The following is a 16,940-nucleotide window of genomic DNA, read 5'->3' as shown; positions in this document are numbered from 1 at the left end:
TCCGCCGCTGCCCACTGTGTTGTCAGAGCCCCCAGTGCCTGCTGTGGACCCAGGCTCATCTCCCCGGGAAGCTCACTGGGCCTGTCTTCTGTGCCTGACGTCACTATACTGATCAAAGAGTCATTTCTGCAGAAGTAGTTACGGTTATTTCTGGTATAGTTGGTGGCTACAGCGCCTGAAGGATTTCCACTGGAGCTGAAATCAGTTGCTGAACAGGCATAATAAACTAATGGTTGTTTGTTTTCTTGAATGTGTTGCTCAGCACAGACAGCATGGCAGCTGGGGTTTGTCGGATTCAGTCTTCGGTCAGAGGGACCCTCACCAGCCATCCTGGGCTTTACCTAAAACCCTCTGCCCTGTGGGAGGCCTCCAGGCCTTCCCTCCACATGGCATTCTCAGAGGCAGATCTGTCCTGGCCTTCCTCCTGATCTCTGGTGAAGATGCAGAAGGTAAATGCTTAGCATTTTCTCTGTTCTGCACCCCACCGGTGGGCATAATTCCCAGCTTAGTCTTTGACAAATCTTCCGAGCCTGAGGCCCTGGAGCCCACAATACCAGCATGCTCCTTTTGGGTGAGCATCCCTTGGGCAGAGGGGTCTGATGCCTGGGCTGGGCAGGGAGGGCCTGGCTGGGTCAGCAGTCCTCTCCAGCCCTGTGCCTTCTGTGGGCACCTCCTCTGCAGAGTGCAGGCAGAGACCAAAGTCCTCTGGACTGAGGCTGGCTCCATCCTAGGGTGTGCACAGAGAGGAAGAGAAAACCTGGAGAGCCACCCAGCTGCGTGTGGGTGCCCTGAGCCGGCACGGTGGGGCTTGGTTCACTCGGCCTGATGTTCTGGAGCCGCCTGCCACTGCACTGGGTTCCCACCCCACTGTCCCTCTTCTTCCTTCCTCTTTGCTGAGTCCCGGGAAAAGCCAAATCCAGCTGCTGGTTGGGTGCCAGGTTCTGGAGGCAGGTTCTGGAAGCATCTCAACAGCCGGTCTGCCTCCGAGCAGAGAAGGCAGTGGTAGGGCTGCCCTCCCAGTATTGCTGAGGCCAGTGGGGTCTTCAGGAAGTCATGATGTGGAGCCCAGCCAAATCCCTCAGTGCACACAGCCCCAGGGTGGGACCTGGTGAGGCCCAGGAGAGTCTCTGGGAAGCCCGAGTCCTCTCAGATGCATCAGATGGACGAGGCACGACTTCAGCCAGCATGGGGAGGGGGCCTGGCCCCAGCCCCACCAGGTGGGATTCAGGCTAGAGACACTGGAGCAGGAATATCGGCACCATCATCATCACGAGCCTTTGTGCAAGTTCTGTAAACCTCGCCAAGCCTGACCTCTCCCACGAAACATAGGGGAAATGGACATTTGCCTGCATGTGGATATTAAAGGACGTGTTGGAAAAAAACATGCAAGCAAAGCTCTTTTGTAAATTTGATAATCAGAGAAGAAGGTGGGAGTGGCAATAACAATGCAAATGCCAGCAACGGCAGCAGCCATGCGGGGCTGGGTCTCAAGCACATGCGGGTTTTCTGGACACATTGGCTCCGCACCCTCTCCTCAGCCTGCCCTCAAGGGAAGCACATGGTTAATTACTGTTTTGCTTAAAATATTGATTTTTATAAGCCATCCTTGTGGGATAGCATTTCTGGCTTATCTCTGAGCTGGCTTAGCAGTTTTCTTTGGCTGGACCTGTCTTATCTCACTGTTTATTTACTCAACTATGGGATTCTCTGTGGTCCTTTGGGGAAAGTGAGTTATGGTATTTATCCGTCCACACAGTGCATTGAGTGCCTGCTGCTCTTCAAACTCAGCTCAGGAGGCATCTCCGAGGGAAACAGCTGGCATCCCCAGGCTCCGGTTGGCTTTGCACCCTTCCTGGCTGGTGTCCTCAGGCTGCTCCCACCCGAAGGCACTCTTCTGCTTGCCTGGGTGCCTGCGTTATATCATCTTTCCAGTCCCAGAGCCAGGTACCGTCTGGCTTCATAAATATCTGACTACGGGGTGCAGAGAAGGACCCAGGAAGGAAAACACAAAGCAACCCACACCTCTTCTTCCCAACACTGGGCTCTGTGTGTGTTACCGTTGCACGGTTATCAGTAAACGGGCTTGGGCATCCTCCTGAAGTGCACTCTTCTTGCCTTTATGATGTGCACTGGGGTTGCCGTGCTCTGTGGCCTCTCTGTGGGTTGCGGGTTTGGTGCGGGGCTTCACCTGCCCAGTAGGTACAGGCACACGTCTCTTCCTCGTGCCTCCCTTTCTTGTGCCTTGCTGATAGTGTGTTTTTACAAGTTGCGGGTTTGTGGCAACCCAGGCGGAACAAGTCTATGGGCGCCATTTTCCCAACAGCATGCGCTCACTTCATGTCTCTGTTACAGTTTCGGAAACTCTCACAGTGTTTCAAAGTTTTTAATTATTGTTGTGTGTTGTGATGATCTATGATCAATGACATTTGATGCTTCTATTGTGACTGTTTTGGGGTGCCACGAACCGCACTCATATAAGATGGGGAGGTTAATCCATCAATGTCCTGTGTGTTCTGACTGCTCCACCAACCAGCCTTTCCCCATCCTTCTCCCTCTCCTTGGGCCTTCGTCTTCCCTGAGACATAGCAATATTGAAATTAGATCAATTCAGGCTGGGCGCAGTAGCTCACACCTATAATCCCAGCACTTTGGGAGGTTGAGACAGGCAGATCACTTGAGGTCAGGAGTTTGAGAGCAGCCTGGCCACACATGGCAAAACCCTGTCTCTACTGAAAATACAAAAATGAGCCAAGCGTGGTGGCAGGCACCTGTTATCCCAGCTACTCAGGAGGCTGAGGCAGAAGAATTACTTGAACCTAGGAGGCAGAGGTTGCAGTGAGCCGAGATTGCGCCACTGCACTCCAGCAGAGTGAGAGTCCATATGAAAAACCAACCAACCAAACAAACACACAAATAGAAATTGTATCAATTAATCCCTTACAATGGCAACTAAGTGTTCAAATGAAAAGAAGAGTGGCATGTTTCACTTTAAATCAAAAACTAACCATAATTAAGCTGAGAGAGGAAGGCGTGTTGAAGCTAATACAGGCTGAAAGCTAGGTGTCATGCACCAACCGGTTAGCCAAGTTGTGGATGCTAGGGAAATGTTTTTGAAGGAAATCAAAAGTGCTACTCCAGTGAACAATAAAAACAAAAAGATAAGAAAGCAAAACAGCCTCATTGCTGATGTGGGGAAAGTTTTAATGGTGTGGATGGAAGATCAAACCAGGCACAACATTCTGTGAAGCCAAAGCCTAATCCGGAGCAAGGTCCTGACTGTCTTCAACTCTGTGAAGGCGGAGAGTGCAGAGGAAGCAGCAGAAGAAAAGTTTGAAGCTAGCAGAGGTGATGCATGAGGTCTAAGGACAGAAGCCGTCTCTATAACATGAAAGCGCAAGGCGAAGCAGCTAGTGCTAATGGAGAAACTGCAGCCGTTATCCCAAATACCTAGCTAAGAGCATCAGTGAAGGAGGTTACACTAAAGAAGAGATGTGCAATGCAGATGGAACAGCCATGTGTTGGAAGAAGATGCCATCTAGGACTTTTGTAACTATAGAGGAGGAATCAGTGATGGGCTTCAAAACTTCAAAGGACAGATGACTATCTGGTTAGGAGCTAATGCAGCTTGTGACTTTAAGTTGAAGGCAAGACTAATTTACAATTCAAAAAATCCTAAGGCCCTCAAGAATGATGCTAAATCTACTCTGCCTGTGCATTATAAAGGGAACGACAAAGCCTGGGTGATGGCACATCTGTTTGCAGCATGGTTTGCTGAATATTTAAAGCCCGTGATTGAGACCTACTGCTCAGAAAAATAAACTAAAACAAAAAGGATTCCTATCAAAATATTATGGACGGCAGCAGCAGCCCATCTAGAGTGGCTGCTGCCAAGATGCCAGCTGCAGCAGGGAGGCACAGCTGGATCTTCCACTCCACAGAGCAGGCAGGAGCCCAGCCTTCCCTGGGCACCACTGCAGCTGCTCAACCTGGCTGTGGAGCAGGGCATTCCTGTGGTCTTAGGAGCCTGGGAATCCCTCCCTGCCCCACACAGGCTTAGAAGTGATTGCTCCCACTGCTGAGCCTGGCACTCTTGGCAGCTGGGCCCAGGGCCTACAATTTGCTCCCAGAGGAGCCGACCTGACAGGGTTGTGAGTTGGGCAGAGGGGAGCCCTGGACCACCCCTGACCACTGGGGCCACAGGGGAACTTGTGCCCCTGCCCCTGGACTCTGGCACAGGCCTGGAGCCCCCATCCCAGTCTGCAAGAAGGTGGATAGGGCAATAGGACTGGTGGTGGGAGCAGCAGTGGGGTCCCCTGTGCCCCATGTCCCCAAGGCAGCCAACTCTGCCACCTCCACCCTTGCATGGTTGGGCAGGACCTGCTCCAAGGCTTGGAGCCTCTACCACAGCTTTGACCTCACTCTGCCATGTCCTGGGAGCCCATGAGCACCTGGCCAAAGTTGCAGCCAGGACTCATGGGACCAGCCCCAGGAACATCGGGTTCACTTGTGCAGGGGCCACCACTATAGCAGAGGGAGATGCAGAGAAGGGCACAGCCAGGTCTGCTCACCTTGCAGAGCTGGGACAGGCAGGAGCCGTGACCCCCCTCAAGTTGGCAGGGTGGGAGCTCCTGAGGCTCAGTTGCAGCCACCCAGGTTACAGCTGTGGGCCTGGGCCTCCCGATGCTCTCAGGACTCAGGCTTGGGGGTATCTGCTCCTTCTGCCTGGCCTCTCCCTGCTCCCAGTGCTTACTCCGATCCTGGAGTAGGGTTGCAGCGAAGCCCAGGAGCTGCTGCAGTCTAGCCAGGTGTGTGCACACTCAGGGCAGTGCTGATGCACAGTGCCCTGCTGCCTTGGCCTCTCTGGACTTTGGGCACCAATAAGCATGGGTGGGAGGCTGAGATGGGGCTGGTGGCAGCTCAGCACTGGCCTGTGGGTACCCCTGGGAGCAAGTGGCCTGGACATCATGGGTGGTGGCAGGAGGCAGACAGGCTCCTGGGTGTGAAGGGGTGGGTTCCAGGTGAGGCTGCACCTTCAGGCCAGGGAGGATCTGAAAGCTGGGGGCTGGGCTCCAGTAGGGACTTGTGCCTTTTCCAGGCCCACTCATGGCTGCCCATGGACCAATTGGCAGGCACTTCCTCCCCTCTGAGGCCCATAAAGCCCCAGGTTCAGCCAGAGCAGAGCAGTGGACAGAGAGATGCCAGGACAACCAGCTACAGTAGAGGAGTTATCCTCTGCAGAGAGCAGCAGACATAGGGATGGCCAGCAGCAGAGAGGAGCTACCCTCTCCAGGGCCTCCTGTCTGCTGAGAGCTGCAGATGTCCATTTGACCAGCTACAGACAGAAGCTACCCTCTCTGCTGAGAGCTGAACTCTCATCAGGATGACCTGCCTGCAGAGAGGAGCCACCCACTCCAGGGCCTCCTCTCTGCTGAGAGCTTCTGAGCTGTTCTAACACTTAATAAAGTTCCTGTTTGTCTTGCTCACCCTCCACTTGTCTGTGTACCTCATTCTTTCTGGACTCAGGATAAGAAGTCAGGCCAAGGTGCCAGTGGCCACAGAAATTTCCAGCCAGAAAAGCAACACCCCAAAGATCTAGTAACATTTTTACTCATTGACAATGCACCTGGTCACATAGAGCTCTGAAGGGGGTGAGATGAATTGTTTTCATGCCTGCTAACACAACTTCCATTCTGCAGCCTATGAATGGAGGAGTCATTTCAACTTTTAAGTCTTACTATTTAAGACATATATTTTGTATTTTTTATATATAAGGCTATAACTACCATTAATAGTGATTTCTCTGATGGGTCTGGGAAAAATAAATGGAAAACCTTCTGGAGAGGATTCACTATTCTAGATACCATTAAGAACATTCATAGTTCATAGGAAGAGGTCAAAATATCAACGTTAACAGGAGTTTGGAAGAAGCTGATTTCAACCATCATGAATGATTTCAAGGGTTTCAAGACTTCTTTGGAGGAAGTAAATGCTGATGTGGTGGAAACAGCAAGAGAACTAGAATTGGAAGTGGAGCTTGAAGATGTGACTGAATTGCTAAAATCTCAAATACAGCTTTAACACGTAAGGAGTTACTTCTTAGGGGTGAACGTAGAAAGTGGTTTCTTGAGATGGAATTTCCTCCTGGTGAAGATGTTGTAAACATTGTTGAAATAACAACAAAGGATTTACAGTGTTACACAGGCTGAGTTGATAAAGCGGCAGCAGGGTCTGAGAGGACTGACTCTAATTTTGAAAGAAGTTCTACTGAGGCTAAAATGCTGTCAAACAGCATTGGATGCTACAGAGACATCTTTCCTGAAAAGAAGAGTCCATCGATGTGGCACACATTGTTGTTCTTCTTCTTTTGTGAAATTGCCACAGCCACCCCAGCCTTCAGCAACCCAGCACCCCAATCAGTCAGCAGCCATCAACATCGAGGCAAGACCCTCCACTGGCAAAGAATTACAATTTGCTGAAGGCTCAGATGATCTCTAACATTTTTTAGCAAAAAACTATTTTTAAATTAAGGGATGTACATTTTTTTAGACATAATACTATTGCACACTTAACAGACTACAGTATAGTGTAAACGTAACTTTTGTATGCATTGGAAAACCAAAAAGTTCACCTGACTTACTGTATCACAATATTTGCTTTACTGTGGTGGTCTGGAACTGAACCCTCATTGTCTCTGAGGTTTGTCAGGACTCAGTTCTGATGGTGGTCATGGTTGAACAACACACTTCACAAGGCCTGGAGCTGGGCAGAAGTCTTACTCAATACCAGGAGCTCTTCTTTCAATCTCATCCACCGATTATGTAAATCATTCTGTTGATATGGTTATTAACTTTCTATCTTCAGTCCTATCATTCAGCTGACTTTGTGAATGAATCAGAGTGTTAGATTTTCATATGCAACCGTGTGATCTCAGAACAGGTTAAAAACTCTATTTTCAAGTTTTTCTTTAAAGAGGCAGATAAGAAAGTTTACTTATTTATTTTTCTACTTAGTTGACCCATGATTTTTTACAACAAAATCGCATGGTGATAAAAATATTTTCTTTCTTTCATATACAAACGACTCTCACCTTAGTATCTGTTTCTTTTAAAACACCGTTAGTGACTTTTTACTAATTGTTAAAGGCCATCTTCATTTCAAACAACAGATTGAGTTCATTAAAAAAAATTGACTAGGTGGATTCTCACCAGGACTGTGAATTTTAGTCCTGTCTTCTTAACTAAGACAGCGATGCTCTCAAGCATTGTGTACCACGCTAGACCTTTCTCTGAAAGGTTCACAGTCACCACCACTCCCACATCTCACTGTGAAATGCTGCATTTTACACGGATGTTTCCAGGTCTTGTGCTCACAGCACAGCCCACATGGACGGCATCTGATGTGTGGTCAGCAACACCTCCCGGAAGAGGGAAGGAAGAGCCTCACCCACTCAGATCTTTGGGGCTCCCTGATCTGCCCTGGCAGCCCGTGTGGACACAGGGCCTTTGGCGGAAGCTCTGGGTGGGGCCCTCATTCTCTCAAGGGCTCAGGTGAGCCGAGAGCCAGAGCTGGGCTACAGTGTCAGAGGAGCCATTAAAGCTACACCCTGAGAACAGAGACGGGAAGCCTGGGTCATGAACTTGGCTGGGACAGGCAAGAGTCTGAAGTTGGAGGACGTGTCAACTCCCCGTTCTCTTTCCCCCACTGACCAGCACACAGGTCTAGAGCCAGAACGATCTACGCAGACATGGAGTCCTCACGCTGTCAGGGAACCCTGAACAAAAGGCTCCTGCAGTTTTAGGGACCCTGAAGTCATGGAGTTGGGAAGGGCTTGGAGTAGGAATTCCCTGGGAACTGAGTCAGAGCACGGAGGTGGCTTTAAGCTCTTGCCCTCCCCCGCCAACAAGGAGGTCTTAGCAGATGCACCTGGAGGACCTCTGCCCGAGGCCTCAGATGATGAGACATGAGAATGAAGGTGCCCCCAGGATAGGGGTGCAGATGTGCTGGGAGCATGACTGACCCCAGGGCCTGAGCCTTTCCCTGCTGCTCCCTCAAGCCTGCCATGACTGGCTAAGCATGAGCCTGGTGTGGGGACACAGCTTCCCCCTGAGACCTGCCCAGTGCAGCCTTCAGGTAAGACCCAAGTTATCACACTCAGGTTTTGAACTGAGAGCCGGACTCCTCGGGTGCCAATCTGTGTACTAATTACCAAGCCGTATGGCTTCTCTGTATCTGTTTGCACCCGTATCACACCCTATAGAGGTCTGACCTTTCCTTCCTGTGGGTGGGTGGTCTTGGACAGCCCATCCCCGACCCGGGAGCCCACAGCTCGGGCCTGATCACCAGCACTGCTGCGCCCATGCTCTGGCAGGGCTGCTACGTGGAGGATGTGTTGCCTCTGGTCCTTCTCTGCCAGGTAGGAGCAGTTTCAGGAATGAAAGTCAGGGCACCCCTGGCAGGAAGGTCAGCCTGCGTTGACGCCAGGGAGAAGCTTCCGGGTGGGCAGGACGCGGGCACTGGGACGGGGTGCAGGGCTGGGATGTTACAGTGACCTGAGGGGCTTTGCATGTTTACAGCCCTCCCTTCCACCCACCCATTGCCCTTCTGGGGCTCCCCGTGGTTCCCGGGGTTTGGAAAACTCCCCCAGGTCATTCTGATGCCATCTTTTCCTTCCTCAACTGGAAATAACTTCCCAGCAAGGGCTTTAACTTTTGTGCTCACTCAGAGGCCCACTAAGTAGGTTAAGTTTAACCCCTAAGTGGTTAAATTCCAGTGGAAACAGCTGTGGGGAGGCAACATGCAAACAGAGATCCTAAGGAGAGAAGCCACTGAGAATAAATTCATGTAGGGCTCTTTAGTGCATTAAAACTTCCAGAAAATTCCTTCCTTACACTGACACATGCACACCCCACATGCTTACACTATTTGGACCCTGCAATCTACCGCATAGCAATAAATACAGAAATGAACCTGTTCATAGGTGGTTGTTGGCATCGTGGGTATCTATCAGAACAGCACCTATTATGGCGGGGCTGGGTAACAGAATACGGCAAATGTACGTGGCAAGTCCCTTCCTTGGAATACAAGGCTGTGGTTCAGCGTGGGACTTTTGAAGGGCATTTTATGACAAAGGAAGTGTTCCTTTTATAGCATCTCATGAAAAAGCCACAGATCTAGTGTGATTGTGGTATGTTTCCAACACAGCCAGGCCAGACAATTGCAATATAACAAAAGATGGACAGTGTTCAGTGGGAGAGTTCAGGAGGGACCTTTTTATCCACATAATTACTTTATCTTATAAATTTTCAAAAGTGTTTTATTATTGAGATGACATATTTTGAATAGTGCCTATTTTTTTCTGACTTCAAATCTGTCTATGGCAACAAGTAGATTCCATGACATACTTGGAAAAGCTGCCATCCAGAAGGCCGACATCACTAAATGCTGGTGAAGATGTGGAGCAACAGGAACTCCATCCACTGCTGGCGGAATGCAAAATGGCACGGCCACCGTGGAAGACAGCCGGGCAGTTTTTTAAAAAGTGAAATACACTCCTACCATAAAATCCAACAATTGTGCTTCTGAACTACAGCACATCTTGATAATGGAGTATCATTCAACAATAAAAAGAAATGAGCTATCAAGTCATGAGAAGACATAGAGAAACCTTAAATGGATATTGCGAAGCAGAAGATGCCAGTCTGAAAGGGCTGATAGTATTTGCTTCCAACTGAATGGCCTTCTGGAAAAGGCAAAGCTGGAGAGGCCGTAGAAAGATCAGCAGCTACCAGGGGCTTAGGGGAGGGAGGGATGAACAGGCAGAAGACAGGGGAGTTTAAGGGCTATGATAATGTGTTGTATGATATCACAGTGCATGGTGGTACAATGGCTGTGAAAATGCTCCCTATGATCCCACAGTGCCTCTGTCCAAACCCATAGGATGCACAGCACAAAGGGTGAACCCCAGTGAACACTGTGGCCGTCGTTAACAAGGTGCCATTGTCAGTTCATGAACTGTAACAAAGGCACCACACTGATGCCAGATGTTCACAATGAGGGGAGTGGGGACATCTATTAGGGAACTCTCTCTACTTTCTACCTAATTTTTCTGTAAACCTAAAGCTGCCCTATAACAAATTATATTTAATTTAAAATATCTTTATATGCTCATCATAGGAAATTCCAAAAGAAAGGAGAGAAAATCAGCCGTAATTCTGCCATCTAGATATGTTCATTATCACGACTTTCTTCTATTTTTAACCAATCTGACATCATAGTGTTAAGTACCTCCTATATGCCTCCAAATTTCTAGCTCTAGCCTGGATGTCTTCCTTGAAATAGGGACGCTATAGGGTATGGCACTGAGCCCATCTGGAAGCAAATGCTGTCCCCTGCCCGTCTGTTCCCAGTAAAGCAGGCAGGATGAAGACATTCAGACGAGACTCAGAGCTGGCCTCTCCGCCACTCCGCAGGCTCCACAGGCTCCGCTCCCTCCTGTGGCTCGCCTCACTTGGAGTAAAACCCAAGTCATCCCCTGCCTGTGTCTGCTGGCAAAGCCTGGCTGCCCCCCCACCCCCGGCTTCCTCATTTCCCTGTATTCAGTGCCTTGCCCGCTGCACCCCAGCCCTGCTCATCTCCTTGCTGCTCCTGGAAGGCACCACACAGGCACCGGCCGCAGCGTCTTCGCACACCTGCTTCTTCTGTAGGGGTCAGCAGGGCGCCTCACCTTGCCTCATGCAGACTTTTACCTATTTTTTCCTTCCCAGTGAGGACTTTCCTGGCCACCGCAGTCACAACTGAGGCCCACACACCAAGGCTAGATGCCCCCTCCCTGCTTTCCCACCATTCCCACCAGCCTGGAAAGTACAGAAAATCAACAAGAAGAATGAGCACCCTGCCTCTTCCCTCCCTGGGAGGAACCCCCCCGAAGGCCAGCCTTCCCAGTGTTTGGTTCACTGCTCTGTCTCAAAGAGCTAGGGCTGGAAAATGCCTGGCACTTGTCAGCTAAATAAAGACTGATTGACTGAATGACGAGACATTGTAGGAATCTATATGGTTTTTAGCTTGTTTTATTGATCTGCTGTATCATGAGCCATCCGCGATGGCACTAATGATCTTTCTTGACGTGTTCATACTGACCATTGACCATCCCACGCATGGTGCACCATCCTTCGTGCAGCTGTCCAGCTTTTGCTGATATTTCTAGCTCCACATTCTACACCTGTATCCTAAGGCACTGGGCATGTGGGTGGGTTGCGGGAGAGGACGTGCCAGATCAAGAGTTGTGAATTATATCAAGGTTTTAAAAACATTTTTCCAAATTGCTGTCCAGAGCTGGCCAGACTAAGCTTCCACCATTTATGTAAAATGGCACCTACAAAATACTTCTTAGATACCACATTTATTTGGGGGAACTGAGGAGTCTTTTAAAAGAAAAAGTGTTTTACTGAAAAGGCAGAGGAAGAAGCAAACTTTCAGATGCTTCCGCTGATGTTAGAAGAGATGCCCGATTCCAAGCTTGCAGTCTGACTCCTCTCAGGGAGCAACCCACGCTGAGCTGGGTGTGGGTTTCTCCCCTGCAGCAGCTGGTCTGGTGACCGGCCACTCCCTGCAGGGCCCAGCTGAGCCTGGCGCCCTCTAGAAACCTGTCTCACAGCTGCCCCTTCTTCCAAACCCCCACTGTCTTATGTGGCAGTGCTGGGCCTTCCCTGGCGTCTGCTCCAAGTCACTGCATGCTGTTCATGGTCACTTCTGATTAGGTACTTAACACACGGACACCAGGGACAAGCGGTTTCTCTGTAAGACACCTGGATCCTGGTTCGTCCCCTGGCGACTGTAAGCCTTGTGGCTCACTGAGCATCACATGGCCCTGTATGTGTGCTGGGTGTGTGTCAGCATTTCGCAGATGGAGAACTCATCACACAACCATTTGTTCTGCGGACAGTGGCACATACTGTGGGCTTCCATTAAAGAGCGGTAGTGCCCCCTCACCTGTTTTCTGGGGGCTGATATCTTGCGGTTGCAAGATGGGCATGGGTCACCCATGGCCCTGGGCATCCCCTTGCTGACCCTCTGCATCCCTCTTCCGCAGGTGGCTGCCATAACAGCCTTAAGCCGACCAGCAGCCCCGCCATCACCATCGCCACCGCTGCCGCCGCTGCCATGGTCTCCATGGACCCTGAGAGCCTCCGGGGCCCGTCCCCCTCCAGTGTGCAGCCGCGCCACTTCCTGACCTTGGCACCCATCAAAATACCCCTCCGGACGTCCCCCTTCTCAGGTAGGCTCAGAGCGCAGTCCCGATGCCCGGTGCTGCCTTAGTGAGGGCGCCAAGGCTTCCTTGTCAGATGCCACTGGCCTGGGCCCAGGTGCTGTGGGACATGAAGCCCAGCTCCGGTTGAGGGGGACACATTCTGCTGGGATCGTTTGGGCTTTGCTTGACTTCAGACCCTGCAAATGGACCTGACTCCACTGAGCCACCTTGTCAGGTCCACCCTGGCACTTCCTGCTGTAAAGCCAAGGTGAAGGTTTCCGTTTGAGGAAATGAGGCTTCTCTTTACTAACTGGAATTTACGGGGAGTTATGCATGGTCTGGAAGTGCAAGGACCCCAGGAAGTTGTGATTTTCTTGCGCAGGACGTGGAGGCTGGTGTGCCGGAGCGGAGCCTGGTGTGTGAGCCCAGAGCCAAGCTGCACCCCGCTCCCCCCAGGCCGTCTACTTGGCTTGCCTTCTGGCCTGTGCTGGACACGGGCTGGGTTCCCACCCACTGGGATAGCCTGGAGTACGAGAGGCTTGGGCCGCCACAAAGGCATTTGAGCTCATCAATGCAGTGGATGTGCCCCCTTTCTGAGATGTCCTCAGGGCAGGGGCTGGGAGGGTGGCCATTCTGGTGTCCTGAGAGGTGTGAGATGCATTGATGAGGCACTTGGAGTAGATGGGAGGCCCTGGGTCCCATCTGCAGCTCTGTTGTCCCTATGGGTTCACAGGCATGCGTGTCCATCCATTAACTGTAACCTGCACGCTTCGGGACCCAGACACCCTTGTAAAATGCCTGTTTCTCCAAACTTAGCAACATCTCCATTAATTTGGAGTGACAGTGCCAACTCCCAGGAATTGAGGATTTACTCTATTATTTTGGTTTCAGTTCTTCATGTGAGATGGTAAAACTTGTAGAGAAATTCCATGGAAGATTGTATTAATATCATTAATTGCTAGATTACGAGTAGCAGGAAATGAACCACTAGACTGTGACAGACACACACATAAATATATACATACTGGTTCATGGTAGAAGACAAACAGCCCAGTTCCACGACTTTCCGATTTTTGGAGTGTTTGCAGTTTGTTGACTTTGTTGCTAGTAAATCTAATATGGTCTTTTTCAACAATGGACCTTCGGCGTTCGCTGTTTCTATGTTGGCCTGATGAATTAGTTGATAAGTAGGATATTGTATTCTGAAGATCAAAATCGTATTTCTCTTTCAGCATGTCAGTGAGCATGCATTTAGGGTGTGATGGAGAAAATAAATAAAACACATGGATAATCTCGGAGTGAAACATAAATTGCAGCTGTGTCAAGAATTTGGTTAAACCTACCAGTCCACTGACATATATTAGGGATGACTTACTGTTTTCAGAGGAAAATTAATCTTAGAATCAAAAGCTGTGTACCTCAGGGGCAGCCTCACTTTCCATATCTCTTACATGATTTATAAGGTGACATAACAATTAGGCGTCCTCTCTTGTTTGCCTTTTATAAGGTTCCATGATCAAATTTGCTATAATGTGCATTCAGTTAGAATGAGGCCAGCACCAACATTATCTGTCCTGTAGATAACTGGAAAAATGGGCTGACAGGAAGGTGAAAGGGGCGTTACTCAGAAGGTAGCTCCTAAAATTGCCTTCCCATTGCTGGCATTGATCCACCTGACCTGGAAACCCTGCCCCACAGGAGAGGCTGCAGGTTGAAGTTGAAATACCACTAGGAAGCTGGGTCTGAACCAGCGATGAGCAGGTCTGAGCTGTGAGCAGCGTGGCCCATCCCAGGCTTCACGGGTAGGAGTGGTGCTGCCAGGGGCGCCCCTGGTGAGGGCTCCATCCGGAGGTGGGACTGCCTGGTGGTGCTGTCCTGGCAGCCTCCTCTGGACTTGGGAGCGAGGCTGGCATGCCCATGAAGAAAACCATCCTAACATGTCCCTGGGGTACTTTTTGAAAACCAAGACTTGATGAGATGGGGGGATAGAGAGCTGGCCTATCTGCAACCTTAGGGCTGTTTTCTAAACCACCACAAGAGCCCCACAGAATGATGGGAGCAAAGAGCCCCACAGAATGATGGGAGCAAAGAGCCCCACAGAATGATGGGAGCAAAGAGCCCCACAGAATGATGGGAGCAAGGAGCCCCACAGAATGATGGGAGCAAAGAACCCCACAGAATGATGGGAGCAAGGTGTCGTCTGCTGATGGGCGGTCTCAGCAAATGCTCAGGCAGCCCCCTAGGAAATTTCTGACACCCCTTAAAATGGATGAACTGGGCAGGGGCAGGACAAGGATGAGCTATCCCATGAAGGGGTGGGTGGAGGGAGTGGCCTCTGCCTAGGGGAGAGGAAATAGAAGGACATCAGTGCGAAGCAGGTGCTGATGGGCTCAGAAGAACACAGCTCACTGCAAAGTTTGCTCTATATTCAAACTGATTTTATAAAAGGCTGTGACCTTTAATTTATCTACAGAAGAATTATCCTGTTTTTATTTGGAAGATAATTCTGACTTTATATAAGCGAGCTTGACTGTTGTACTTACATCCTTGGCTTTGGTATAAAAGTCAGTAACCTCAGAGCTCCACGTGGTCCCCAAATGGAGACAATTCTGCACCCCAGAGGATATTTGGCAGTGTGACTATCCGTGTGTTTTGGTTGTCATGACTTGAGGGTTGCTACTGGGATTTGGTGGGTAGAAGCCAGGGAAGAGGCCACAATCCTAGAACCCCCAGGCAACCCCCATGGTAGAGAATCATCTGGCCCAAAGTATAGGTAGTGGCTCTGTGGAGAAACCGGGGTTTGTACTATTCGAACTCTGCTTAAGGCACCGTGAAAAGCTGTCTGGGTACCCGGATATGCTCATCTGGGAGAGTTAATATGGCACTACCCTGACCGTGAAGGCGCAGGCTGTGTGCTGGAAAGAGCCCACAGTCATAAAGCTTGCACAGAATTCGGTGCCTTGCACGAGATTTAGCTTAACTAAGATGCCACATAAAACTTAAAGAGCCCGTGACCAGGTCCGCATTCAGCCGTGAACCGGACTTCTCTTTCAGAGTGGTGTCAGCACGGGCGGGAAGGCTGGTCCCTGCTGCCCTCCCAGGGCACGAGTGTCCTTTGGCCTCCGCTTCACAGGGGTCTGTTTACCAGGCTGGCCCCTCCCAGGCAGTGGGTCACCAGCAGAGGTCATGTCTTTCCATCCCCACCCTGCCTGCACCCAACGCAGCAATTCCCCTGACTCCAGGGACAGCGCTCCCTTCTGCACGTTGATAGGCCCAGCGGAGCCTGCTCCTGTTCCACTCACTCACAGAGCTTGTTTGTTTGTTTGTTTCTTTCTTTTTTTCTTTCCTCTTTCTTTCTTTGATTTCGGTTTTCATTTGATCTTTCGATTCAGGCTTTTATCTTTATTGCGGTAGTGAGTTCTTTATCTCCTTCCTCTTCTCTTCGATCCTTGCTAAATCCCCGCGAAATCTCTTTCTTTTCTATCTCTTCTTCCCTCCCTCCCTCCTTTCTTCTCTTTTTCTTTTTCTTCTTTCTTCTTTCTTTTTTCTTTCTTTATTTCTTCTTTTCTTTTTTTTTTTTTTTTCTTTCTTTCTTTTTCTTTCTCTCTTTCTTTCTTTATTGTGTTCCTTTCCCTTTCTTCCTTTCCTTTCCTCTCTCTCTTTCTTTCTTTCTTTTCTTTCTTTCTTTCTTTCTTTCTTTCTTTCTTTCTTTCTTTCTTTCTTTCTTTCTTTCTCTCTCTCTCTCTCTCTCTTTCTTTCTTTCTCCCTCTCTCTCTCTCCTTCCCCCTTCTCTCTCTTTCTTTTCTTTTCTCTTCTTTTCTTTTCTTTCTTTCTTTTTCTTGAGACGGAGTCTTGATCTGTCGCCCAGGCTGGAGTGCAGTGGCATGGTCTCGGCTCATTGTAACCTTCACCTCCTGGGTTCAAGTGATTCTCCTGCCTCAGTCGCCCCCGTAGCTGGGATTACAGGTGTACCCCCCCATGCCCAGGTAATTTTTGTATTTTTAGTAGAGACGGGGTTTCACCATGTTGGCCAGGCTGGTCTTGAACTCCTGACCTCGTAATCTGCCCACCTTGGCCTCCCCAAGTGCTGGGATTAGAGGCATGAGTCACTGTGCTCAGCCAAAGTGATTCTTCTTTTAAGAAAGACAGCATTCATTTTTAAAATTTGCCCCACCATGACTGAAGCGTTCAGGCAAGAAGAGTGAAATATGAGTGAGTACTTTCAGTCTCTGGTAGAGCAGGTAACTACCAAATAGATATTAAAAAGGGCCATCTGCCTGGGAAGCCATTTGCCACCTGTTCTTTGCTTCCATAACTATTTAATGGTTTAAATTTAACATTTTGTCCTGCCACAGAACAGCTGGGAAGTGACTATTTTTTTTTGTTCTATCAGTAACTTACCAGCCAAGCTACATAACAAGTCAGAAAGTCTCCAAGCCAGAATTGTACCACGCAGCCTTTCATGTGGCTGTCGGCTTTCCTCATTAGCAAAATCTGCAGATGCTGAAACAGGTTCTATAACAACAGTAATTCAGACATTTGGGAATACGGTCTTTTTTTAAATCATCCAGGAATTGTTTCCTCCTCCACTATAATCAAAAATGTCATAATACATATTAACATTTTAAAGATTTTCAGAGACAAAAATACTGTAACAATATAATTGCTTATACCTCAAGATTCCTCAAACTCA

General features: G+C 49.5%; 1 protein-coding gene across 1 annotated transcript in view; it reads left to right on the top strand.

The window, feature by feature from the left end:
- Nucleotides 1-16,940, top strand: part of TCERG1L (transcription elongation regulator 1 like) — a 234,818-nt gene that overhangs the window by 39,661 nt on the left and 178,217 nt on the right. Inside the window, exon 4 of the mRNA XM_010389429.2 lies at nucleotides 12,089-12,274. Coding sequence (XP_010387731.2) covers nucleotides 12,089-12,274 — 186 coding nt within the window. The remainder of the gene's footprint in view (nucleotides 1-12,088; nucleotides 12,275-16,940) is intronic.

Source organism: Rhinopithecus roxellana, chromosome 11, assembly GCF_007565055.1.
Source record: "Rhinopithecus roxellana isolate Shanxi Qingling chromosome 11, ASM756505v1, whole genome shotgun sequence".
Taxonomy (NCBI): Eukaryota; Metazoa; Chordata; class Mammalia; order Primates; family Cercopithecidae; genus Rhinopithecus; species Rhinopithecus roxellana.
Note: the sequence above shows the minus strand (reverse complement) of the source record. Positions and strands in the feature narration are given on the sequence as shown.